At 49.6% G+C, this 24,222-nt stretch overlaps 10 protein-coding genes across 10 annotated transcripts; 8 read left to right on the top strand and 2 right to left on the bottom strand.

The window, feature by feature from the left end:
• Positions 1 to 83: 83 nt before the first annotated feature.
• N7503_002753 (uncharacterized protein) lies at positions 84 to 1,406 on the top strand (the record flags this gene model as incomplete). Its single annotated transcript, XM_057062300.1, has 1 exon — positions 84 to 1,406. The coding sequence occupies one exon, from the start codon at positions 84 to 86 to the stop codon at positions 1,404 to 1,406; it is 1,323 nt and encodes a 440-aa protein (XP_056926262.1).
• A 487-nt stretch (positions 1,407 to 1,893) lies between these two features.
• Positions 1,894 to 3,777, top strand: N7503_002752 (Clr5 domain-containing protein; the record flags this gene model as incomplete). The annotated part of the gene is made up of 2 exons (XM_057062299.1): positions 1,894 to 2,009; positions 2,079 to 3,777. The coding sequence occupies 2 exons, from the start codon at positions 1,894 to 1,896 to the stop codon at positions 3,775 to 3,777; spliced, it is 1,815 nt and encodes a 604-aa protein (XP_056926261.1).
• A 379-nt stretch (positions 3,778 to 4,156) lies between these two features.
• N7503_002751 (WD repeat protein) lies at positions 4,157 to 6,977 on the bottom strand (the record flags this gene model as incomplete). Its single annotated transcript, XM_057062298.1, has 3 exons — positions 4,157 to 5,835; positions 5,894 to 6,645; positions 6,703 to 6,977. 3 exons carry the CDS (start codon positions 6,975 to 6,977, stop codon positions 4,157 to 4,159), a joined length of 2,706 nt encoding a protein of 901 aa, XP_056926260.1.
• Positions 6,978 to 7,269: 292 nt separating this feature from the next.
• Positions 7,270 to 7,663, top strand: N7503_002750 (DNA-directed RNA polymerase core subunit RPB10; the record flags this gene model as incomplete). The annotated part of the gene is made up of 4 exons (XM_057062297.1): positions 7,270 to 7,305; positions 7,358 to 7,416; positions 7,476 to 7,562; positions 7,621 to 7,663. The coding sequence occupies 4 exons, from the start codon at positions 7,270 to 7,272 to the stop codon at positions 7,661 to 7,663; spliced, it is 225 nt and encodes a 74-aa protein (XP_056926259.1).
• An 866-nt stretch (positions 7,664 to 8,529) lies between these two features.
• Positions 8,530 to 10,861, top strand: N7503_002749 (uncharacterized protein; the record flags this gene model as incomplete). Its single annotated transcript, XM_057062296.1, has 6 exons — positions 8,530 to 8,606; positions 8,671 to 8,869; positions 8,928 to 9,029; positions 9,092 to 9,190; positions 9,257 to 9,476; positions 9,555 to 10,861. The coding sequence occupies 6 exons, from the start codon at positions 8,530 to 8,532 to the stop codon at positions 10,859 to 10,861; spliced, it is 2,004 nt and encodes a 667-aa protein (XP_056926258.1).
• A 1,772-nt stretch (positions 10,862 to 12,633) lies between these two features.
• On the top strand, positions 12,634 to 14,419 carry N7503_002748 (Major facilitator superfamily domain general substrate transporter; the record flags this gene model as incomplete). The annotated part of the gene is made up of 4 exons (XM_057062295.1): positions 12,634 to 12,733; positions 12,785 to 12,892; positions 12,949 to 13,489; positions 13,549 to 14,419. The coding sequence occupies 4 exons, from the start codon at positions 12,634 to 12,636 to the stop codon at positions 14,417 to 14,419; spliced, it is 1,620 nt and encodes a 539-aa protein (XP_056926257.1).
• An 859-nt stretch (positions 14,420 to 15,278) lies between these two features.
• Positions 15,279 to 16,745, bottom strand: N7503_002747 (sterol desaturase family protein). The gene is made up of 4 exons (XM_057062294.1): positions 16,615 to 16,745; positions 16,289 to 16,526; positions 16,149 to 16,234; positions 15,279 to 16,091 (listed from the first exon to the last, which is right to left on the bottom strand). Coding segments are annotated over exons 1-4 (873 nt in total). The 5' UTR covers positions 16,617 to 16,745; the 3' UTR covers positions 15,279 to 15,544.
• A 473-nt stretch (positions 16,746 to 17,218) lies between these two features.
• Positions 17,219 to 19,449, top strand: N7503_002746 (NCA2 family protein; the record flags this gene model as incomplete). Its single annotated transcript, XM_057062293.1, has 5 exons — positions 17,219 to 17,256; positions 17,337 to 17,389; positions 17,459 to 18,994; positions 19,060 to 19,185; positions 19,251 to 19,449. Coding segments are annotated over exons 2-5 (1,878 nt in total), but the record flags the coding sequence as incomplete, so codon positions are not given.
• A 558-nt stretch (positions 19,450 to 20,007) lies between these two features.
• Positions 20,008 to 20,899, top strand: srgA (Rab family GTPase srgA). Its single transcript, XM_057062292.1, has 3 exons — positions 20,008 to 20,141; positions 20,200 to 20,467; positions 20,538 to 20,899. Exons 1-3 carry the CDS (start codon positions 20,112 to 20,114, stop codon positions 20,858 to 20,860), a joined length of 621 nt encoding a protein of 206 aa, XP_056926254.1. The 5' UTR covers positions 20,008 to 20,111; the 3' UTR covers positions 20,861 to 20,899.
• An 814-nt stretch (positions 20,900 to 21,713) lies between these two features.
• Positions 21,714 to 24,033, top strand: N7503_002744 (putative AAA family ATPase; the record flags this gene model as incomplete). The annotated part of the gene is made up of 2 exons (XM_057062291.1): positions 21,714 to 23,255; positions 23,308 to 24,033. The coding sequence occupies 2 exons, from the start codon at positions 21,714 to 21,716 to the stop codon at positions 24,031 to 24,033; spliced, it is 2,268 nt and encodes a 755-aa protein (XP_056926253.1).
• Positions 24,034 to 24,222: the final 189 nt, after the last annotated feature.

Below are 24,222 nucleotides of genomic sequence, written 5' to 3'. Positions count from 1 at the left end.
CCTGGTTACCGACACCACCATGCGCCGAGCGACTCGTTTCTGAGATACTCATTCGTGAAGAGTAGGGGAAACGGGCTACCATCATGGCTCGTACTGATTATCATTGTGGTGGTGAGCCGGTGGTTCCGGCTTCAAAAGGACGACTTTCCAGCGACTCCCTGATACGATCCTTGACTAAGAAGGATGCCCGCTCCATGTCGAGGGCTGGAACGGAGGCTTCTTGGGCCTCTAAAGGCGTTGCATCTCAATCAGATCTAGAGGGCGTTTTTGCGCCGGCTCCATTTCCTGAATACTCCGATGCCCAGTCATCTGGGTACAGGGACCACGACTCGACCACTTCAACCAAAGTTCCCTCCAACGTGACGCCTAGCGAACCATGGAGCTTGACCCCCAGCGAATCGTCCGAAGCGCTAGACTATCGCTCTAAGAGCAAGCACATCAAGCCCAAAGTTCACATCAAACCGATACTCCGCAAAATGTCGCGTGATGATGCGCCGTCCACGTCCATTGATCTGTCCCGCTCCTCAACTGAGCAGGAAGGGCTGGGCATCTACATGAGTATGGAGCGGGATCGGCGCCGAAGTGAATCGCTGACCGGACCGACATACCGGCGGGCGTCCGGTCTTCATAATCGATCCACGAGCGGAACTTCTCAATTCTCGACCGGAACCGGGTCCAGCGGAGGTAGAACAGGATCGCAATATGTCTATCCCATGCGCCCAACCCCCAAAGTATATACACCACCATTGAGCCAATCTTATCAAACATCGGGGAACGACAGCGATGATTTAGACGAGGCCAGTTCTGAGTCCGAATCCAGAGCCCCGCCTGCGTCAGACACTCCCCGTTTTGTCCGTGCTTCTTCGGGACCGGTTCCACGCTTGTCATTGCAAATTGAAGATGACTCTTTCATTCACCTCCCAGAAGTTTCGTCCACACATCTTCCCAGCCGACCTTCCTTCGGTTACTCAAGAGATAATGGCAGTACACTGGATACCGCATCGCCGATTTCTAGGCCTTCTCTTGACTACGTGTTTCGCTCACGAACTCGCACCAGTACGGATCCGGTCTCCAGGGCGGCTACCGTCCAGGCTGCCCGACAGGCGTTCGAAGAAAAGGAAGCTGCTAAGGCTCGCCGGCTTGAGAAACAGCAGATGAAGTCCGAAGAAAGACGTCGCCGGGTCAAGCACAACTTGCCGGGAGGCCATGACGACTCTCCAGCAGTGCAATCCACCGAGAATGTTTCTGAGAAACCCTCTCAACCGCGTGCCTCACAGGGAATTGAGGCGGACAGGCAACCATCGGCTTCATGGAAATCCCAATCCAAAAGCACTTGGGTACTCTTCATGACCTGGCTCCGAACCCGGGTGTTCAAATTCCGACGAAAGCTGCGAAAGGTGAACTGATTTCATCCTCCCTCCTTCCCCTTATACTTGCCCTTTTTTATTCGCCCATCTCTGTTTATAACCCAATCATCGAGCGATTTCATCTTTTTGGTTTTTATGCTGGGCATCTTTGCAGCTCTAGGGCTTCCACTCCACATGATTTAGGAGTCCAGGGAACACAGGCGTTTTCAAATAGGGGTCTTTGCTAGCCGTCAAAGGCGGAGCCTTGAAATTCTTGACTATTCTTGATCTCAATTAGCAAATATGAAAAATTTCATTATACAATTGTATCTTCATACGTATAGACCCGGCAGTTCTGAAGATCGACATGTGGGGTACCACGTGACCAAACTGCGCAAGTGTGACCTCTGCGTCGCCAGCCTTTTCCCTTCCCAAACACTACGGCGTACAGCAGCGACAACAAGCGTCTGATAAGAGCTCCGTTGCTTCATCGCGTTGTTGTTTCCTCCCTAGGCGCACCTCCACCAAGGGGGAAAGCGTCCCAATCATGGTGTACGACTGGGCAGGGAAGCGGGACATCTGCTTTCAGATGTACATCCAGGATAAGAAGGGTCTGGAGGAGATCATGGAGTTCATGAGGACCGCTTATCAGTTTTCCCCAAGGTAAGCGATAGCGCCTTCTATTGTATATGCCATGCACTTTCCACAGAGCTAATCACGATCCACAAACAGTAAGCGTGCCTTCCAGACCCAGTTTAAACGATGGGGTTTCCCGTCGAAGCAAAATCCAGCCCATAAGAATGTCGAACTTGTCGCTCGAGTCCAACAGCTATGGGAGCAGAATACCAACCAGCGTGACATGCTTCGAATTTTGAATGACGAGGGCTTCGTGATCAAAGAACGAGAGTTAATGCGCGTGCGTGCGAAAAACCGGTGGCTTCTTCGAGTTCCCAACGGCATGAAATCCCAAGCGCACAACCCTACTTTGCACGAGACACAACCAGAGGATGAAGGCTTGTTGGCCCTACAGCAAGAGGTATACAAACAAGACTCAATTTTGGATGGCGCCGAGCCTCCACCTGCGGAAGCGTCTGCATTGCTCGAGGAGTTTTCCACGTCGCCGAGTCTGTCACCAGAGATCATAGCAAAACGCAAGGCAAGGCTGGACCGTCTGAAGTCGGAGAGTGCTGAACGATGGGCATCTCGAAAGCGCCGACGCCGCACTCGTGGCTGGGCTGGACTTCCAGCAGATCCTCCAGGGCCTCCACGATTCCCCTCGGAGACCACAATCGACGAGAGTAAGCAATATCTCAGCCTGGACAACGTCATGTACCGCCAACTCCGCGATAGGTTCCAACGGATCTGCGAGGAGGCTGGATTCATAAAGAAAACAATTGCAGGCCCGGAGAAATGGCAAGCAGCGAAAGACAAACTGATTCAGGAAACCCCACACCTCCAGCAGGTTTTCAATACCGAGCCCAACGAGCGTGATGCGAAAGTACTCGCCTTAGATGTTGTCTGCACAGATGTCACTAAACGGATGAGAACGTTAGAGCGAAGGATGACCATTGCCGAGGCAAAGAATGCCTTGGGTGTCAACCCTGAAGAAAGCCGTCAGATTCGGAATGCTTTCTATGATACTCTCAAAATGGACCATTTCACAAGCAAACTGGAAGCAGGTGACGAGCACTGGAAGGAGTTGAAAGCACAGTGGATCCGTGAAACACCTTTACTACAGCGAATCCTGGAGCCCGGAGAAGCTGACCCCCACCACACGACCAAACTGAAAGCCATGGAGGTACTATGTCGCGACGTGATGAAAAGACTGCGCGATGATCAGACCAAGCGGGACCCTGCGCGGAAGAGATCGCGCGCCGCATCGCGCGCTGAATCACAGCAGAACACCACGCGGAGCAGCGCCACGCCTGTGAACAATATCCTTGAGAATGAAATCAGCAATGGAATCAGCACACTGGCATCGCAAGCTCTTGCGAGTGCCCCAATTACCGCCAGTGAAATTGGAGATATGCAAATCGACCCTTCACTGCTCCAGGCAGCGAATGATCCATCGACTTATTCATCCAATGCCCAACACGAGGCCGGCACTCCCTTTGAATACATGGATCCTATACTACACTCCTCGTTGCTCAACACTGATGTCATTCTCCAAATTCGTCCGCAGAATAATCTTCCTGCAAACTCTACAAGGACCTGGCCCGAGAAGCTAACCGATCGGAGTATTGAGGAAATCCGCCAATTAGTAGCCAATCGGTATCCATACTCGATCGTCAGCAAGATCGAGGGAGTTGGTAAGGATGAACATGGGAATGACACTTACTTTGCTATTGACCAAGATCATGAATTGGATGCCTACTTGACGCATGTACATGAAAGAAAGCCTTTGCTAGTCTTGACGCTGGCGCAGATTTAAGTCTGTTCCTGTCGAGTCTATCTTTACTTCGGTTTTTCCTGTCCGGATCGCTATCAAAGAAATATAGGGCTACGGAGCCAAAACTCCATATTATTAATGAATCAATGAACAAAACATAAGCTGTGCAATTCACACAAGCTCATTCTTTGCCAATCTTGCCTATTGTATTGTTGGATGTAATTAGCCCTTTCCGATTGACGACCTATTATCTATCAAGACCGTTACAAGGGATGAAAAATGATGAGAAGTTGAACGTCTTCCATTTTGTAAGAGGATGACAGGACCAAAATTCATTTATAGGTACATGGACAGAAACGCTGATATCCCCCACATTTACATAACAATATCCTCTTCAAGGAGGCTTCTAATAATTCAAAATCTAACTGCTACCCAGTGTTTGAACAACATTCCTGAATAAAACACCAAGAGAAGGCAGCGAGAACGAAGGAGTATCACCAAATACGCTAGCCAGTCCCTTATTTTGACTAGCAGAACCATCTCCCTCAATAGCCAAAGGAGCTCTCTCGGGGCCTTGACTGAAGATAGTAGCCAATCCCGAAGTAAGTTGGCTTGTGACCTCGATCGGCTGTACGGTCTTCTGCGAAGCCTTATCCAGACATCCAACACGCTGAACACTGGAGCCTGCATCAACGATGATATAATCGCCGGAGTATACATCTGCCAGAAGTGCAAGCGGGCAGCTTCCAAGGGTTTCTTGGAAAACAATGTCCAGGGAGGATATGTCGTAAATGCGGATCTGGAAGCGAGATTGGCGACGCTTCTTTTGTGTGCTTGAGTTCTCGAGCTCGTGACTAGCAATGGCGAATGTCTGGGTTCGAGGGTTGACTGCAACAAGGGGTTGGCTTGCTGCGTTGGCTGCGTTGGAGGCTTCAGGTAGCTGGGCGGGCTTGACAATATCATCAACGGTATCCCAGACTGCTACTGATCCTGCGGATGCAACGACTAGGTGTCTTCCGAGGAACTTGGCGGAGTAAGGAGTGCCGAGGAAGACGCCAGTTCGTCGGTAGTGGACTGTGCAGTTGTTGACATCGATCAGGAGGACAAGGCCGTCGTTTGCTCCAGACTCGGAAGGCAAGCAGACCGCGAGAACTGAGCCGTCCTCGGAGAAGCTCATGCAAGCCTGTTTCAAGGATGCACCTGCGTCGCTGAGACGACCGCTCAAGTCAACTGTGTTACGGCATTTCCATGTATCCAATTGCTTCTCAGAATCGGTCTTGAGGCCACTGCGGTGGCGAGCAGTTGGGCACCAGAAACGAAGGACTGAATCTGCGCCAAGGGTTGCAAACTCGTGTGACTGGGGACGAGCAACCAAGCTAAGCACCTCCGCGTGGTGGTTGTCATTGAAATGAGGGCCATCGATACGAGACACAAGTTCCCACATACTAGAAGATGCGCTCCATTTCCAGAACTTGAGGAAGATTTCGGGTCGCGACAAAACGTTGTCTCGGCGGGAAGCAGCGCCAGCAAGAGCCTCGACATCCCGGGGGTGGGGGGTCCAACTATCGACAGTCGCCATCCATTTTCCGTCATGGAGGATGTCCATATTCCGAATATCAGGTGTAGCTATTGTGGAGCCTTCAGGGCCAACATTCAATGTTGTTGCGTTGGTTCGCGCAAGGGCCTGGCGGGAAATGTGGGAGTTGGATCTGATGTCGAATGTTTGCAACATGGCAGCGTTGGAGCGCTGGGCCTTCTGGGTGGTTTGGTGCGAGGCGGGGACAGCGACAAGTAGCTGCTCTGGGTGTTGCGGGTGAAGGGCTGCAACAGCGTTCAATGGCTTTTTGGAGGCAGAGTCCTTGGTGTTGCCTCCCTCCGAGCTAAGCTGCAGACCAGTCACAGTGGCGGTGGGCAGCAGCTCTCTCGCAGACAGAACCATGACCGAGTTGTCAGCCAGATGCACCACATAAGAAGTGCCTTGCGGTGAGACGGTGATGTTGAGAATCGGGGATGACAGATGGGGCAGGAATTGTTTTCGGCCAGAATCCAATTGCCATAAAACGATGACGGACTCATTTCCACCTGAGAGGATGTAATTACCTAGACGGGTTTGTTAGAGCGCATGTCCTCGAGCAAAATATCATGGACGCGAACTTACCATCTCTCGACCATTTCACAGTATTGACAGAGCCACGGTGCCAGTGTAACCTCTGTGGGGATGATTTCTTCTCTGCATTGCGTCCAAATAGAGTGTTGAAAACGTCTTGGTAGACCAAAATGGATCCAGTGGCTTCGCCCACCACCAAGTCAACAGCCTCTGAACCTTTAGCAGACTTGGATTCTGTGCCCTTGCTCTTTGCGGATAGACTTTGACGCAGGTGGAAACAAGTGGCAGATGATGGAAGCGTCGCTTCTCTCCAGTTATATTGTACAGTCTCGGGGTTCTCGAGATCGAGGGTTGTTGTGGTACCCATGAAGATATGAGGGCCATCACAGGCAATAATGACTCGTCCCCCACAGATAACTTGGATATTGTTGATCTGCTCTTCGGTGGTGAGAGCAACGATGCTAGGGGACTTTTTGTCGGTCAAAGCATTGATCAAAATTTGTCTCTTTCCGTCCTTTTGGATTCCAATAGAGTATGCGGCCAATTGATTCTGGTTCTCGACCTGTGGCACATCCACTGCAACGGCCCGGGAGCCAGTTCCCCACTTAGCAAGTCGCTTTCCAGAATCCCAGTGCCATTTGGTGACAAAGTTAGAAGTGAAGATGTAGAGGATCTCCTGTTCAACGGGGCAGATCTTGTATCCAATCACATTTTGTCCAGCCTCCATCTGCAAGGTTCGCACCAGACGAGATGTCGAAGTCGCAAAGACTTGGACAGCAGTATCGAGTCCAATGAAGAGATGACTACACGATATCAGAATAAGTCCGGGAAATGAAAGTGCGCAAATATGAGCTACTTACGCTTCATCAAGAGTCATCACGGTGTTCACATTTCTGTAACGACCGCCGACTGGGCGTGAGAATGACCATGGTGCACTACTCTTGTGTTTCTCGACTGCCAATGACGAGGCATCGCCCACCGGGGCCTCTTGTGCAGGGCTCGGGCCTTTTGTCTTTTTCTGGCTCTGAGAATTGTTGACATCCGAAGTCCGGCGCCGTTTTCGCTCCTCGATCGGTTGCGATGGTTTATCGGCGGCGTCGCTGGCTCGAGATCGTTTTTGGTGTCGTGCTGACATGTTTGCAGCTGTTGCAAAGGTCTGCTGAATTTAGACCAACAGGATTGGTAGTAGATGCAGGTCGTGATTCAATCAGTCATGCCTCAATGTCATTCGTGGTGACAATTAAGGTGGACAGATACCGCAATGGTCTCTTGGTGATGCGCAACTTTTTTTTTCTCGGAGACAAAAAGATAAGGCGGAGGCGACTGGCAGAAAACTGTCCCTCCGCTGACCGCCAACCGCCCATCGGCGGAAAAGTTTGAGTGAGCTTCACATCACTCTTTGAATCTCGAATCCTTGTCTCGCCACGATGATTATCCCTGTGCGCTGTTTCTCTTGTGGAAAGGTTAGTGACACTTCTGCAATTCCTGAAGTCTCGTCCATAACCATGTCTTTAGGTCGTCGGCGACCTGTGGGAGCGCTACTTGCAGCTGCTCGATGATGGTGTCGCTGATGGGTAAGAACTCTCCATCCACCTTTTTTAAACCATCTTACTCAGCTCTAACCCACTGATAGTGATGCTATGGACCAGTTGGGTTGCCGCCGGTACTGCTGCCGCCGAATGATCATGACCCACGTGGATCTTATCGAGAAGCTCCTCCGGTATGTCCCAAAGCTTAATAGATACAATTGACTTCCACTGACAACCTATCTTCTTTAGTTACAACTCCGCCGAGAAGGACCGCACCAAGGCTCAAATGTAAATCAGCCCAACGGATTCCCATGTTATCACACAATATGTTTTCTGTGCAAGCCCGCAAGACCCATCGCGCGGGCATCATTCTCGACACAATAGCGACGCCGGTTTCCAATGCCCTCCACCATCAGCGATAGCTTCCTGCATCCGCAGAAGTTGAAGGAGGATAAGGTGTTCGAATCTATACCCCCGGCCCTCGCTCGCAGTTTCCTCTTTTCCCCGCTTTTTTTTTATGTCTTGTGTTTAGCTATGGCGGGGCTTGAGAACTATCGAACCTACTCCAAGAGCTGTTCGACAAAAGCTGGATTTGGTCTTTTTCTCCGATAGAATGTATCAATCTCGCCATCATGCATTTTGGAGAGGCGTTGCACACATCACGGGATTCGGCGTCTATGGAGGAATTTATTAGAAAATTCACAAGCGATTCATAAAACACCGGATTTCAATGTCCAAGTACAGCAGGATCATATCAATTGACAGGTTTGAGGAAAGTGTATTGTAATCGAATGGTCTTACATGTGAACAATGCAAGCGCCTTACAACCCGAAACAGACTAGTTTGGGGGCGTCTGAGTGGGGAACGGACAAGCCTATGCATGCCTCATCACGCCCCAGGCGCCTAGTCCAGTGTGCTTGCTCGGCTTTCTCTGCTTTTCTCACTTTTTCTCTGCTTTGACTTTTTGCTGGAATTCTGATCCTCTCGGAGATCTCAGCCTGATTGGAATAGGAGAATACGAATACCCGGTGACCAGGCTGATGGGTTGTCTTGCGGCCTGAGCTCCTCTGGTGCGCGGGGATTGCGCTCGACTCCTCTTCTCTTTTCCTTCAACTTCCCTGCCCATACAAATCTAATCTTCCTTCAATCAGCTCGGCCATGATGGCCGTCAGGTCGCCGCTGCCTATTATATCGTATCACGATACATCCGGCCCGTATGCTGGATCAGATTCGATGTAAGCCATAACGATGTTGCGGAATCTCATAGATGCGCCCGATTACTTATGCATTGCCATTCAGGTCTTTTGAAAGTCCCTCATCCAGTGTGAGGAATTCAATTTCTTCTGCTCCAGATGAGAACTCGGTCGATGAAACAAATGCTATACCTGCCGCTCCCACATCAGATGGAACGAAGCTAGATAAGAGTAGGGATGATGAGGACTCTGTCGAGGCGACACCAGTTCAGGAATCAGCACCATCTTCACAGCCGGGACTGACGGTAGGCTCTGAAATTGAAAAGGCTATGTTCCTCACCGCCAGCATACTGATAAGAACAGATCCAAACTTCACACTCCTATAATAATGGCTACAATACAAGGTCAGACGATGATGAGCCACCACAGTCTGTCATACATGCTCCGCCGGGATTCAGGGATTTTGTAAGAAATGGTCCAATGTTTTCATTGGCTACGTCGGTGCTTGCTGCTAATACTTAATGAAGGCTCAGGGAGAGACACAAGAACAAGTGGCATGCGATGACGGATCTTTGCCTAGTTCGCAGCATGCCCAGCTGGCCATCGTACCTGGAAAAGCCAGGAAGGTATTTTTGCATAGAAGGCTTTATCGCAATTACTGAATTCACTGACGATGAGATGTCGATCCAAAGATTGGCAATAGTCCCATATCCCCACCACCATTGACGACCACGGTCGCACCTCCACAGGACTGGTCGGAAAGAGCAACTCCTCGGGCACAGACAAGACATGAGTTCGAGGGATCGGGGCGACGTACACGTTCTAGCAGTTTAGAAGGTGAAAATCCATTTATTATCTCCTGTGATACGTCAACCTATACATCGGCTCACACTTGGATAGATATACCTGAAGGTACACAAGGTCCATAGCCGACGAGCAAACTCCTCGCTCCCTTTACAACCTTGAACCTGAATACTGACTTGGTACCAGGAAATTTCTCCAGCAAAGATATCGAGATCAATGCTCTGCGAACAGCCCTGGCTGAATGTTGGACACTATGTAATACGCTGGCTAGTCTTAGTTATATCAATCGAGAACGGATCTTGGGAAACATTCAAGATGGGATGGAAGAGGATGCCTGGAGATCCTGCTGGCGACTTTGCCAGAAGTTATACGATACGCGAGAGGATGATTTTGCCTTGCAGGTCAACCCGACACTTGACCTTTGTCGAGAGTTTTGCCAGGCCTTATTTGAGGTTCGAAGCTGCGATAATGACTTGACAGACTCTGTGCTCCGCGTGAGCTTTGAGCTTAATAACCACCTTTATAACACGCACGATCGCAACCTACCAGATGCCTTCCGAGAGCGAACATTGGACTTTTATATTACCTTATGCCACCGCCTCATGAAGCAACGCACCCGCCTGACCGCAACGGATGCGCTCCTTAGCGCATGCTGGACATTGGCCGAAATGCTTTTCAGCATTCGACAAAGTAAAAGAGAAGGGAAAAGATTGGACGAGGAGCTATTGGGATCGGCCGTGCAGGCTTGTTGGGAGCTTTGTGACATCTTCCGCGAGGGCTGGACGCTACACAGTATGCGTAACTCAGACAGAGGTACACCACGGCCCAGCCAGACGACATTTGCTCAAGCCTTCCAGCAGGCAGCACAGCAGTCTGAACTCGATTTTGTCGACGAGTCAATGCAGCTTGGGAATCCGGAGACCCCAACCACTATCTTTGAGGATACGGCAACGGTCTCCCCCGATGAAGCATCTGTGCCCAATATCCTCGTTCTTGGTCACGGTCATGGCCACAGCAATGGACACGGGCATAGTTCCCATCCCAAGTGGCCTTCTGGTGCGTCTAGCATCTCGGAGAATTCTCGGTCTTCCGGGCACACCGCATCATCCGCTAATACGGTGACCACCGCATCCGAGGATCCAAACTTCACCCGGCTCAAGGTGTTGGTCACCAAAGCGGCCGTCAACAGTGGGTATCAACCGGGCAATTCTCAGAACCTGTCGTCCTTTGTGAAGTCGCTCCCCTCGGATGCGTTTGGTTCGGCACCCTGGCAGACCTCGTTGCTGAAGCACTATCGCAAGCTGGTCGCATTTGATCCCGCCTTTCGCAGCGTTGGTTCCCCGGCCCGCGTAAGTGCAATTGAAGTTGCTCGTGCCTGTCAAGCAATGCTTCAGAGTGGACAGTATTCTTGGCTACGTGATCTCTACCGACTTGTCTTCGGATTCCATATGGAAGAAGCGATGGGCCGGAAGGGAGTCACGATCCAGACTTGAGAATCAATATCCATACTTGAAACAGATCGTATTTCGGGTCCCAAGGTTATTGTGGGAGAATATGAAACGGGGGGGCAATCTCTCTTTTCCTCGTTCTAGGAAGCGAGAATCATGTTTGGTACGGTGTACGGAGTACAACGACGTCGAAAATGAAAGTGGAGACAGTATCCACTGGGCATTTTCAATTTTCCTTATAATGTAACGAATTGGCACCAGCATCTGGTGATGCAGTTGAATTGAATCATTTTCCCGGAGTAAAGTATAACCATTCAACCGCTTCTTCTCCCGGTTGGAGTTGAGATCACCTGGTCTCACGCGGCCCTCGCTGATCCTTCCTCGTTCGGAGATGGCCCGAGTACCCTATTTAGCGGTCCACATTATCTACTGCCGGTTCTGGGGCCGAAGCAACCTCGCGTACCGTCCAATATTAAATCCGTCAAGGTAGATTGTTTTTCCCTCGCCAACGAATCAATCCTCCTGTACTAAGTGGAGAGTAAGAAAAAGCCCGGGGGCCGAGTGGAGCCCAGGATCTCGAGAAGTCGGAATTGAGATGTCTAATGAATTCATTGAGAATTCTGCTTGACCGATTTTGTATTCTGTCAGACCATGCATGGAACTCTCTTGGAAGAATCTCCTTCCTTCTTGAGCCCCTTGTGGAACGGAGAGGACATGGGTGTTTCCAATCGATCTAGTCGGGGCGTCTACCCTCTCCATTCCCCCGCATATCAGTCCAGCTGGGGAAGACTTCGACTCGGTTGAAATTTGAACGCCGCTGACGCGCAGGATCTAAAGGCTGTAAGTGGAGGTGCAATTTCCCAAGACGGGATCAAATGATGTGGGGATTTAGGCCGACATCTCGGTGTCCGTGTGCCACGGGGAACAGGGATCGGATGGACCATTCGGAATAAGTCGGCCCCGAATCTCTTCTCCTGCGGTCGGGAATTGCCGTTGAAGCGATTCGTGGAAATCGAAATCAGGCATTTTGGCCCGAATTTGGTTTGGGTAGAGAATCTGACAAGATAATGAGATTCTAAGATAACGGAAGCATTGTAGAAACATACCTTCGTATATAGAGGCGTAGCTGTTCCGTTGTTAGAATCAAGTTATCTATGGAAGAACTACGCAATGGATACCATCATTTAGAAAAGCCACAGGGACTCTTTCCCTCTTTTTTCGCTTCCTCCCCCGTTCCCATAGAGTGGATCTATGGTAGTAGCGTCGAACGCCCGGTGGAGCCTGGTGCCTGCTAGTAATATTTTAGTTAATGGGCGACAAACATTCGAATCCAATGACTGATAGCATCATTTCCACAGCGATAGAATGGAATCTGGCAGTACAACTCCCAAGTCCATGCTCATGTCTATGAATATGCTAATTGAACTCTGTGCGGCGTTAGCCATGCAGATCTCATTTTTTGGACCGCCAAGCCATAGATTGGGTTACTTGTTTAGCTTAATTAGTCTTGGCTCCCGGGCCAATCACATCTACCAACGCTGATCCGCAACTCGAATGACGCGGAGCATCTGGTGCATTTGGTGCCACAGACTTTTTATCGCGTGTCGAGTGGAGTGATGGCGTTTCAGGTGGATCCTGGAGAGGCAGAGACGGGGAAACCGGAGTAAGAGGCGCCTGGAGAAGAAAAAGAAAATAAGAAAAATATGTATCAGAAAGGTATAAAGAGGGTTGATTTACCCCCCTTATCCTGTTCCAGTCTATACATAATTCTTATTGTTTATTTTCCTGTTGGTTTCCAGTACTGGTAATCATTCATCATGTCCGTTGTTCCAAGGTACGCCGGCTTGTCTGGCCACAAGCTGTCACGAACAATTACTGCCACTGCAACTATGGGTTTCCTGCTCTTCGGTTATGATCGTATGTACTCGTCCCTCCAAATCTTTATCAGAGACTAACAGGACCTCGCAGAGGGTGTTATGAGTAGTATCATCGACTCATCTGCTTTCTTTAAGCTTCTTCCCCAGTTGGATGGAAACTCGACCTTGCAAGGCACGGTCACCGCTCTTTACGAAATCGGTACGTCCACGCTAAAATTAAGCAAGCTCCATTACAGTATGGCTAATTATTCCTAGGATGTCTCATTGGCGCTGTCTTCATGCTTATTTGTGGTGACTGGCTGGGCCGTCGCAAGGCTATCATTGCTGGTGCCTTCATCATGATCATTGGTGTCATTATCCAAGTGACTTCGTACGGCAGACATGACCCCATGGTCCAATTCATCATTGGTCGTATCGTCACCGGTGTTGGAAATGGAATGAACACATCTACCATCCCCACCTACCAAGCCGAGTGCTCTCGTACCTCGAACCGAGGCCTGCTCATCTGTATCGAGGGTGGCACCATTGCCTTTGGTACCTTGATTGCTTACTGGATCGACTTCGGTGCCTCTTACGGCCCTACTGATCTGGTGTGGCGTTTCCCTATCGCTTTCCAGTGTATCTTCGGAGTCTTCATTATCGTTGGAATGACCTTCCTGCCCGAATCCCCTCGCTGGTTGTTGACTCGCGAGCGTTACGAGGAGGGAGAGAAAGTCATTGCTGCTCTGCAGGGCCAGCCTATCGGTTCTCACGAAGTCGATCTGCAGAAGAACATCATTCTGGATTCTATCCGAGCGTAAGTTCATCATATCCTCGGCATAATTGAATTGGAGTCGATCTAACATTCAAATCTAGTTCCGGTCAGGTCAGCAAGAACACACCCTTCTCCGCTGTCTTCACTGGTGGAAAAACCCAGCACTTCCGCCGTATGTTGCTCGGTGCCTCATCCCAGCTCATGCAGCAGATTGGTGGTTGCAACGCCGTCATTTACTACCTGCCCATTCTTTTCAGGGATTCAGTCGGTCTCACCGGTAGAATGCCTACTATTCTTGGCGGTGTGAACATGGTCGTCTACGCCATCTTCGCAACTCTCTCCTGGTTCCTGATTGAGCGTGTTGGTCGCCGCAAGCTTTTCCTTTACGGAACCGTTGGCCAAATGGTCTCCATGATCATCGTCTTTGCTTGTTTGATTCCAGGCACCACAGAGGCTGCTAAGGGAGCTGCCGTGGGTCTGTTCACTTATATTGCTAGCTTCGGTGCTACATGGCTTCCCCTGCCATGGTTGTACCCGGCCGAGATCTCCCCTATCAAGACTCGTGCTAAGGCCAACGCCCTCTCCACCTGCTCCAACTGGCTGTTCAACTTCTTGATTGTCATGGTCACACCAATCATGATTGCCCACATTTCCTGGGGTACTTACCTCTTCTTCGCTGTCGTCAATGCCTGCTTTTTGCCCATCATCTACTTCTTCTACCCGGAGACTGCCCGTCGCTCCCTGGAGGAGATTGATCTGATCTTCGCCAAGGGTTACTCTGAAAACATGAGCTATGTCCGTGCTGCGAAGGAGCTGCCCTACCTTAGCGATGAGGATGTTGAGCGGGTCGCCATGCAATACGGATTTGGCCCCGCTGATGTTCACGAGGATAGTTACGAGGCTAAGGCCGGCAGTGCTAGTGACAGCGCGCCTGAGCACGCCCTTGCCGAGCCTAAGGAGCAGACTGTTTAATTACAGTCGACATGAAGAACTTCCTTCAAAAAGAAGGAAGATGACCGGTTCTTGTTGCAGGTTTTCTGCAGGGCCGGATGCAATACAATGATGCATGGGCTCGATAATGTTTAAACGAGTGACCTTGTTCTTGATACCCATGAAAGAGACTGATTTACGGAGGATCGTTATACCTGCCATTTTGGCATTCCTTATTAGATTTGACTTCGAATTTTAGATGGGAATGGGATGAACTCTTCTCGCCGATTATTCGAAATGAAATTGATATACCCATTCCCGCCTTTATTCCTTGATAACTGTAGCTCCTATTTGCCACTCTTGTACATTGCTAATGCAATGTCTTCACAGTAATTACTTTATTGCGACACATTGGATGTATCTATTGTTTTTCAGAACCCGAATATTAGGTAGCAACTGACACTACTCGAATGGTGCCAGTATATTCACCTACCTAGCGCGGATTCACAGTAGACTAAAAGGTTCGTAGCCTGAACCCATACTACATTCCGCCGCATTACAGGTGGGCTAAATATCAATGGCCAATAGCTCTTACTGGTCTACCTAGGTAGTAAATCAACTAAGCAAGCCTGGAGTCATGTATCAGATTAGTGTTCAAAAGACTAACCCCACTTCGGGAGCCACTTTTTCCACTCCTCACACACCAGACAATATATATCTCGGTCACTTATGCACTGCACCACAACAACGTATTATGCCTTACAATCTCCCAACAACCTTCAGGGCTTGGAAAGATGAAGGCAACAACCTACCTTCCATACATTATAATGTAACGGTCATACTGCAATCTGTACGTATAGGTCTGGAGGTAGGTACGTCAGGCCTTAGATGCGTCTTTTTTGAAATTTGATTTTTATTGATACACCAGTCTTCATGGTGATGCATATTTTATGATTGGATGAATGGAAGTTCACCGTAATATTAGTAAGGTACATTAAAACGTTGATAAGCCATCTCTATACAGAGCCGTCACAGCAATGCTGTCTAAAACCGAGTGAACACCCGTAAAGGAGATTCACAGTAAGGCAAAATGGGTGGGGAAGAAAAGAACCAGTTAGCTCTAACCGAGCGAACTCAAAAGGCCAAAAATGCAAAGGTCCCACTTGCTCACTGAGCTTTCTTCGCCTCCCGGCGCTTCTTCAGAGCATCCGGGCTGTACTCAGTGTTGAGAAGGTAGTCCCACCAGCGGAAGCTGCTCGAGTAGTTGCCAATGAACTTCTCGTGGTGCAAATCGTGGTGATCGGCACCGGCCCAGAAGGGCAGGAAGTGGTGCAGACTCCAGGGGAACTCGTAACCGGAGTGGGCATCGATGGCCTGGAAGAGGCGCAGCACAATCCAGATGTACATAGTAAGAATGTGCAAATCACCGGTGAAGGCACACCAGACGATCGGGCAACCGACAGTTCCGAAACCCAAAATCATAACCTCAATAGGAGAAGCATATTCGGCCGCCAATCCGAAAGGAGCCGAGTACTGGTGGTGAATCTTGTGAATGGCCTTGTAGAGCGGGCCCCAGTGGAGAGCGCGGTGAGAAAAGTAGTGCCAAGCGTCCTCCATCACAAAGAAAATCGCGATCTGGTAGGCCATGGTCCAAAGGGAGGGGAAAGGAATCGAGGTAGAGAGGCCGAAGAACTGAGCCATGGGGTGGAAAAGCCTATGAATCAATTAGCCTCCTGGCATCACACGTGGAGATTTCATGTGAAGAACTTACCAAATTTGAGGTAACTCGACGGTGAAGTGACTCAAGAGCACAAACTTGGCGCAATCCCATTGTTCCCGCAGCGAAGGGATCTTGTTCTGTGAATTTGTTAGTTCCAATCTTGTCCGGCATTGTGGGCTGGTGCTACTCACGTTCTGAATTTTGTATCGGTTGAAAAGACCCATGCTATCGATGAAGATCCATGGCAGCGATCGGCCGAAGTAAACCATCTCGTGCATGACGAAAGACATGATACCGGTGGCCAGCACATCGTTCTGCATCCAGGCATACCATGCTGCCCAGAGTCGCTCCGGGACATTCAGACTGGGGTTATATTGGCCAATCTCTTCGAATTGACCCCAATAGGTGATCGGTGCCAAAGTGGAATTCCTGCACATGGATTATTAGCGAAGTTCGAAGGGAAAAAAAGGATAATGTATGTGATCGAGGGGAGGGCAAAGAAGGGGGGATAACGAACATTGTGGTTCACAGAAAAAAAAAAAAAAAAAAAGACAAAGGAAGAGGAAACAACGAGGGCCCAGAAATTGGACCTGTAGACACTGGAGGCGAAATAAGTACGCGAACCAGTGATTCTTATCAAGGTGTTGAGAGGTGGTTGAAAAAGATTAGAAGATAAGGGGGGGGGAAAGAAAAGAGTGGGAGTGAACGCTGATATAATTTGTCGGGGGAGGGAAGGACAAGCCATTCCCGAAGTGGCGAGACCACTTTATCGTCAGGGGAAAACCGGCATTTGGCCAGTCATCGTGCAGGAAAAGGGGGCCGCCTAGGTAAGGCCACTGGTGAGCCGATCACCATCCGAAGCCCCGTTCGCCCCACCCCGGCATAACAGGCATAATGCCTATTTACCCCCTTCTGTTTGGTGGAAGGCCTGGGATTCCAGGTCAGGCCATCTGGGGTTCGTTCTTTCCAGGATTGTCTGATCATGACGCTAAGCCGATCATGTCATCCTCTTAATCGTACAGTATTCGGAAGTAGAATCCACAGGTTCCCCTAGATTGACTATCAGAGTCCAGCCAAACGTTCTCATGAACGATCTGCTTATGTAATATAACTGTAAAGCACGTGAGCGCACGGTACTCATCGTACACAGTACTCCCAAGTACGGTGTGTACGGTGTTTGTACCTTGTTTGATTGGTTTGTCCACTTTGTATTTAATGACGACATCCACTCTCACATAGGTCCTTTTCTCTTGTCATGTTTTGACCGCACGCGCCATGTCGATTGTCCAGGAGTAAGATCGTACGATCCCATTAATACCGGTGCCTAGCTGATTTTATTCTTCTTTCTTCTCTGCGAATAGGAATGCGCATGGTCTCAATATCCAGCTAGACCGTCTCCAACAACAAATAATTCTTCCCGAACGGTTCGATGCGGTCGAGGCTCCCAGTCACCATGTCCACCGGCTCCAGAATGTGATCGATTCTATTTCCGTGACATCCAAGACACAGTCACTCGTTCCAGCCAACCAATTAGTGCAACTGCTTTCGGATCCTACCCTCTCCCACCTTCTGCTTCCCGGGGTCACCGAGCCTAAACCCGAGAAGCATGTGTCGGACTATCTATGGCTAGTAGTTGCTAAAGCAGCGGTCCAGGCGTCGGGATTGGTCATGCATACCTTGCTAGACCAAACGATTCACCTCCAGGAAGAGATTTACTATTGGGATGAGGTGCTAGGCTCGATGTGGTCCAGTGGTCTCTATGCGGCGCAGACCTCCCCTGTTCGACTTTGGCACTGGTCTGTAGACATTTATACCGAACATAGATCTCACGGGGCTTTCCCTGCTTCCGTCTCGAGATCTCTTGCTGTAAGGTGGGGTCAATTCTATCAAGTTGCTCGGCAGAGCTTGCGTGGGATGTCTGAGCACCCCAGCGCATTGAATTGGTCTTCACCTATTCGGTCTTGCCGAGTGGAGATTAGACAGAAAAGAGATCGTCTGATCGCAATGAAGGATGCTCATACGAGTAGCCTGGGCCTTCTCATGGATCAGTGGCATGCTTTTCAATCCGAGGACCTTGCCAGCAAGGGACTTGCCTCACCGGAGCAGTGGCAGGAAACTGTCTCCAAAACGGTGCATCTTACCGAGGCAATTCTCGACCATGTGTTGAAGCAGTCTAGCACTGCAGCGTTTGAGCAATATGTTGTTCAAGCCGTTGAAAAGGACATGGCTACTGTGCAAACGCGAAACTATGCATCATCGTCCACCCAGCCTACTGATCTGATCCAGCGTCTAATCCATGTTCTCCGCGAACAGTTGCCTACCCATACAACCTCTATCTCTACATCGATTGGAAACCACGGACGCCCCTCAAGGATTGTCCGGTATTGGCTACCGTTGTCAGTGGCACTGCTTTCGAGTAGCATCTCATTGAAGGTGCTGATCCGTCGTCAGGACGAGATCATCGAGTGGATCAGAAACATCGGCTCCACTATCATCGATTTCGGGAGCAACTGGGTGGTACAGCCTGTCCACAAGCTCATTGGAACCATTAGACACGATGAGAAAAGTGAAATTGCCATAATGAGTAAAAACAGTCTGATGGCCGATCGCGCCAGCTTGGAGCGGATGGTCATTGATTTTGTTCGTGATCGACCAGACACGAGCCAGGGGAAGCCAGCCACAGAGGACACGGCAGCCATCACTAATGCAGTTAGAGAAGGGGACCTGACGCCTGTCTTGAAGGCCTACGAAAGGGATTTGCGGTCACCATTTGCTGGAACCGTTCGAGGCGACTTGGTTCGAGCTCTTTTGATTCAGATTCAGAAGACGAAGGTCGACGTGGAAGTCGCAATCAGTGGAATCAATTCCTTGCTGAAGAGTCAAGAGCTTGTTTTTGGGTAAGTATCCACTAATGCTCTATATCGATTCAGTAAATTTGAGTCTCGTTACTGATGCTTCGCAGCTTTATTGGCCTCACGCCGGGGATTTTAGTCTCGTACACTTCTCTGCAGTGGGTGGCAGGGCTCTTTAGTAACCGACGAGGCTTACGACAGGGCAAGAAGCGTTATCAGGTCAAGCGTGGACTACGGTAAGCTGTCCCTCCTAAGAAATCAACAGTTTGTCTATGGTCAGTATGCTAATATGGGGCTACAGAAACATCACACGAATCCTCACCTCCGCTTCCTTGACCACCAACGAGGTGATTTCCTACAAGGACTCGGGACGACTGATCTGTGAAGCCGAGGCATTACTTCAGCATGTCAAAATAGTGCTCGGGGGCTTGGAGTATCGGGAATTTCGAGAAGACATTGAAGATCTTTTGGACATCCAGGGGGAGTCACTAAGCAGCTCCGGGTAATTGAGAGGATCCGATGGACTTACTTTCACTAGCGTATTGAAACATGATATACCCCAACAGTGAATAAAGAATGAAATATCGAGAAGAACACCAATTCTTAGTTCTTTTTCGGACATGACAGTAGCCTCAAACTCCCAAACTCTCCGTAAATTGAATAGAAACTCCAAGTCTTAAGGTTGAAACAAGAAAGATACTAAGTCAAACGGGGGAGACCAGCGGATTATGTAACCCGGGGGACATCGACCGTACCGTCATCACTCCACCTGGGTGTTGACCACATTTCACATTTCCCCCTCTTCTAACGGCCGACTTAAGGCTGTCTGCTCTGATCTATTAACATCGCCTGGATATTCCTTGCCCTCAGAAGTCTTTGTTTTGTTCGTTCCCATCTTGTTGGTGACCGATCTGCACTTTTCACCCGACACTCCTGATATTGTCCCTGGAATCCTGGAAACACAAAATCCCGCCCACCACTTAGCCACCTAACGATACCTGCTTCGCCCTACAAATCTCCTTACAACACGCGGTGTCGCATCTTGTTAATCCAAGATTATACCTTCAGTCCCAAAATTGGTGGAACCCGCTACCAATCCAACCGTCTCCTATCTTAGAATATCGATTCTCGCCGGTTCTAGCGAACACAAAACAAAGCCAACATGGCCGGTACAAGAAACTATGACTTCCTCGTACGTGTTTTCCAGACACCTTGTCAAGTGCACCGGCTAACTTGGACTTACCTTGTAGATCAAACTTCTGTTGATCGGAGACTCCGGCGTAGGCAAGTCCTGCTGCCTCCTCCGTTTCAGCGAAGACTCATTCACTCCTTCCTTCATCACCACCATCGGTATCGATTTCAAGATCCGTACGATTGAGCTGGATGGTAAGAGAGTGAAGCTGCAGATCTGGGATACCGCAGGACAGGAACGTTTCCGTACGATCACCACGGCTTACTACCGTGGTGCTATGGGCATTCTCCTTGTCTACGACGTGACCGATGAGCGGTCTTTCCAAAGTACGTGTCTTCTTTCTCCTCCAAAAATCATGAACGCTCGAGACTAATTCATTTTTTCCCCTACCAAAAGACATCCGTACCTGGTTCTCCAACGTCGAGCAACATGCCAGTGAAGGAGTACACAAGATTCTCATTGGAAACAAATGCGATTGGGAGGAGAAGAGAGCTGTCTCCACCGAGCAGGGACAACAGCTGGCTGATGAACTTGGTATCCCCTTCCTCGAAGTCTCCGCAAAGAACAACATCAACATCGAGAAGGCTTTCTATAGCCTCGCAACGGATATCAAGAAGGGCATGGACACCTCGAAGACCGAACAATCTGGCTCTCAGGGCGTCAGTATAGACCAGCAGGGATCTGGCCTGAATGGCAGCGGTGGCGGAAAATGCTGCTAAACCCTGTACCATCATCTTTCTTTCTCCATCTTCCTCTACTTCCTCCTCCTTCTCCCATCTCTCTACCTCTCCTATCTGCCTCTTTCCTCCCTGTCTTTTTCCCTTTTATTTTCCTATTTTCATCTTTTTCTTTGGTGTTTAACTCTCTCGCTTCGGAACTTGCGCGTGTATGTGTGTTTTTTGTTCTCTCGTATCCGCAAGTCGTTTCCTGCGCAACCTGCCACATATCCTTTTGCCTGCAATTTCACGTGCTAAGATCTGAATGTCCTGTTTCTATGGAAATTTGGCGCCTGTTCCCCAGTATCATAAACACCTGTCCATAGCCTGTGGCACCTTGTTTCGTTACTTTATGTCCGGTTGAACTGCGCTGGAGATAGATGCCGTAACTCTTGTTTTCTACATTTTAGTAAATTGACATTGAAACATATGATACATTGCACCTTTTAAGGTTAAGACTTGATTCCTGCAGCCTTTACTGCGACCCACTTTTTGGGGGGTTTATCAAACCCACTGATAAGCTCCCCACCAGAATTTCAATTTCTCAATTCGATTTGGTCTCAGCCTTATACCTCGAGGCTTTTGGCCTTCTAATTGTCGCTGACTCTCGAACTTTACCTGCAACCTCTTGTTGCATCGGATTGCAAAGTCCCTAGTCAACACAGTCCCGCAGAGAAACATTGAGTACCACCCCCAGTGTGTACGATATCTGCGTTTGAGCCAGTGCGAACCACCACCTTTCAAATCTACGCGCCGAAAGATTTACAGGAATATATGGATTGTTGCTGATAGCTTCCTTTTCGACCAATCCCCGCTCCGAAATTACCCGCTTCCTTGATTTCAGCAGCGAAGCACGATGGCCGACGTTCGCAGCTTCACTGTGCGGCCAGTGTCGAAACAGGCAAGAGCCGATTACAAAGACGCATTCCGCATATATCTATCTTCCTCGTCGCTGGCTTCCCTTAGACTTCGTGCCGATGATCTTTGCGACATATCTTTCGCAGAAGGGCCTCCTAAAACCGCGATTGCTTGGACGGCGACCGAAAATATACAGAGTACAGTGGTGCAAACATCCAAGGCTCTCCAAGATTGCTACGGGATCAAGGTCGGGGGAAAAATAAACATCACTAAAATTGATGGTGCATTAGAGGAGCTTAAATCGGTCGTTGTGATTGAATGTTCCGAACCTGAAAAGATCGAGAGGTTTGGCCCAATTCCTGCGGAAGAGCGATGCCACTGGGAATGGGCATTGGAATTCCCGCTTTTGAGATGTGAGGTGATTGCCAAGGGCTTAATTTTCGAGCTTGAGCTCAGAGGTCAACGCCGAAGCTTCCAGGTTGTGAACATGCACTCCGAATCCCCAAGCTCTAGTCGTACGATCTTTCGCTTCACAAATGCCACCAAGATCTCTATTGGCACGGAAGTAGAGGCGCCTTCTGAGATTCCCCATGAAATCTCAGTTGATGCCGATGGGTTGGGTGGTCTTTCACGACAGATTGATGACATCAATGAGAGCCTATCGGACTTCAATATCGATCTGCTCAAACCTACAATGCCCTCTTTCTATGAACATAGCCGTGGTATTCTTCTCTATGGACCTAAAGGAACAGGAAAGACATCTCTTCTCCAGCAAATCGAGAAGGCTGGCTGGCGACAGGTTTTCAAAATTGGAACTGCTACTCTTGGACGGAGCACAGGCGAAGCCGAGAAAAAACTACGCACTACCTTCCAGGATGCCGCTCGCTCCAAGCCCAGTGTGATCATCATTGATCAGCTAGACTTTATCGCTCCTAAGCGAACTTCCCTGGAATCTTCGTCGCTCGCCTCGGTCCTATGTGAGAACCTAGATGCAATGAGGAGCGCGTCGGTTTTGGTGATAGCTGCCACTCGACACCCCAACAACGTCGATGATGCTCTCAGGACTCCCCATCGATTTGGTACAGAGATCGAGATCCAGGTCCCCACGGCACATGACCGAGCTGAAATCCTACGTGCCATTCGTGGACCAGCATCTGCAGGGCTCACCGATGCTATGGTTGACTTGCTTGCTGAGAAGACCCACGGATACGTCGGAGCGGATTTGTTTGCTCTACTCCAGCTCATTTGCCGAAAAGCACGCCAACGGCAGATGCTCGAACAGAAATCCGTCTCTCCCTCTAGGAGCCAGTCTGTACCGGCATCTGATATCATGGATGCTACTAGCGATGCTGAAGAAAACGGACCTGTCACTGTGGATCTGGCGATTCAAGAATCTGATATTTGGTCCTCGTTGCAGGAGATCCGCCCTACTGCTATGCGAGAGGTGTTCTTGGAGACACCTAAGGTGAGATGGTCTGACATCGGTGGGCAGCATGATATCAAAAAGCGCCTGCAACAGGCCGTCGAGAGACCCCTCAAGGTAGGCTACCCGCTCATTCTAACCTATCTACGAAGCTCACCATCTATCATAGTTCCCCGAGCGTATGAAGCGTCTCAATGTTAAGAGCAAAAAGGGCGTTCTCCTATACGGTCCGCCGGGATGTTCCAAGACCCTCACCGTCAAGGCTCTGGCCACGGAAGCAGGCTTGAATTTCTTGGCCGTAAAGGGTGCAGAAATCCTGAGCATGTACGTTGGTGAGTCCGAACGATCACTGCGAGAGATCTTCCGCAAAGCCCGTGCGGCACGACCAAGTATCATCTTCTTTGATGAAATCGATGCCATCGCTGCACGACGCAGTAGCACTTCTTCAGGAGGCGTTAACGTCCTGACAACTTTACTCAACGAAATGGACGGTATCGAGGAGCTGCGAAACGTGTTGGTTGTCGCGGCCACCAACAAACCGGATGTTCTTGACCCAGCACTCATGCGTCCAGGTCGCCTGGACAACATCCTCTACATCGGACCTCCAGACTTTGAGGCCAGAAAGGAAATCCTGCGCATCTGGGCGAGCAAATCTGTTATTCACCCGGACGTTGATCTTGATGAGCTGGCCGCTCATACCGAGGGCTACTCCGGTGCAGAGATTGTCAGCATTTGTGAGACCGCTGGTGATGCTGCATTGGACGAGGAGGAAGAGACACAACAAGAGCTGGAAGTGCAATTGAAGCATTTCGAGTATGCTTTGGGCCAGGTTCATCGGCAGATCACGGACAGTGTGATTCGTGAATATGAGCAATGGCGAGATGGTCAGAAATAGAGGCGCATCTTTGCAAAAATCCATAATGAAAATATACACATCCATGGGATGAGACGATACACTACACCATACACTTCCTCATTTCCGAATCTTCTACTCCTGCGAGCTTCTATTCCTTAGATCACTCGAGATATCTACATTTGCACCGATAAACCATAACGATGTAATAGTCAGTATACATTGGATTAG

This window comes from Penicillium pulvis (assembly GCF_028828015.1).
Source record: "Penicillium pulvis strain IBT 33274 chromosome Unknown contig_12_segment0_segment0, whole genome shotgun sequence".
NCBI classification, from domain to species: domain Eukaryota; kingdom Fungi; phylum Ascomycota; class Eurotiomycetes; order Eurotiales; family Aspergillaceae; genus Penicillium; species Penicillium pulvis.
This window is presented reverse-complemented; position numbering and strand designations above follow the sequence as displayed.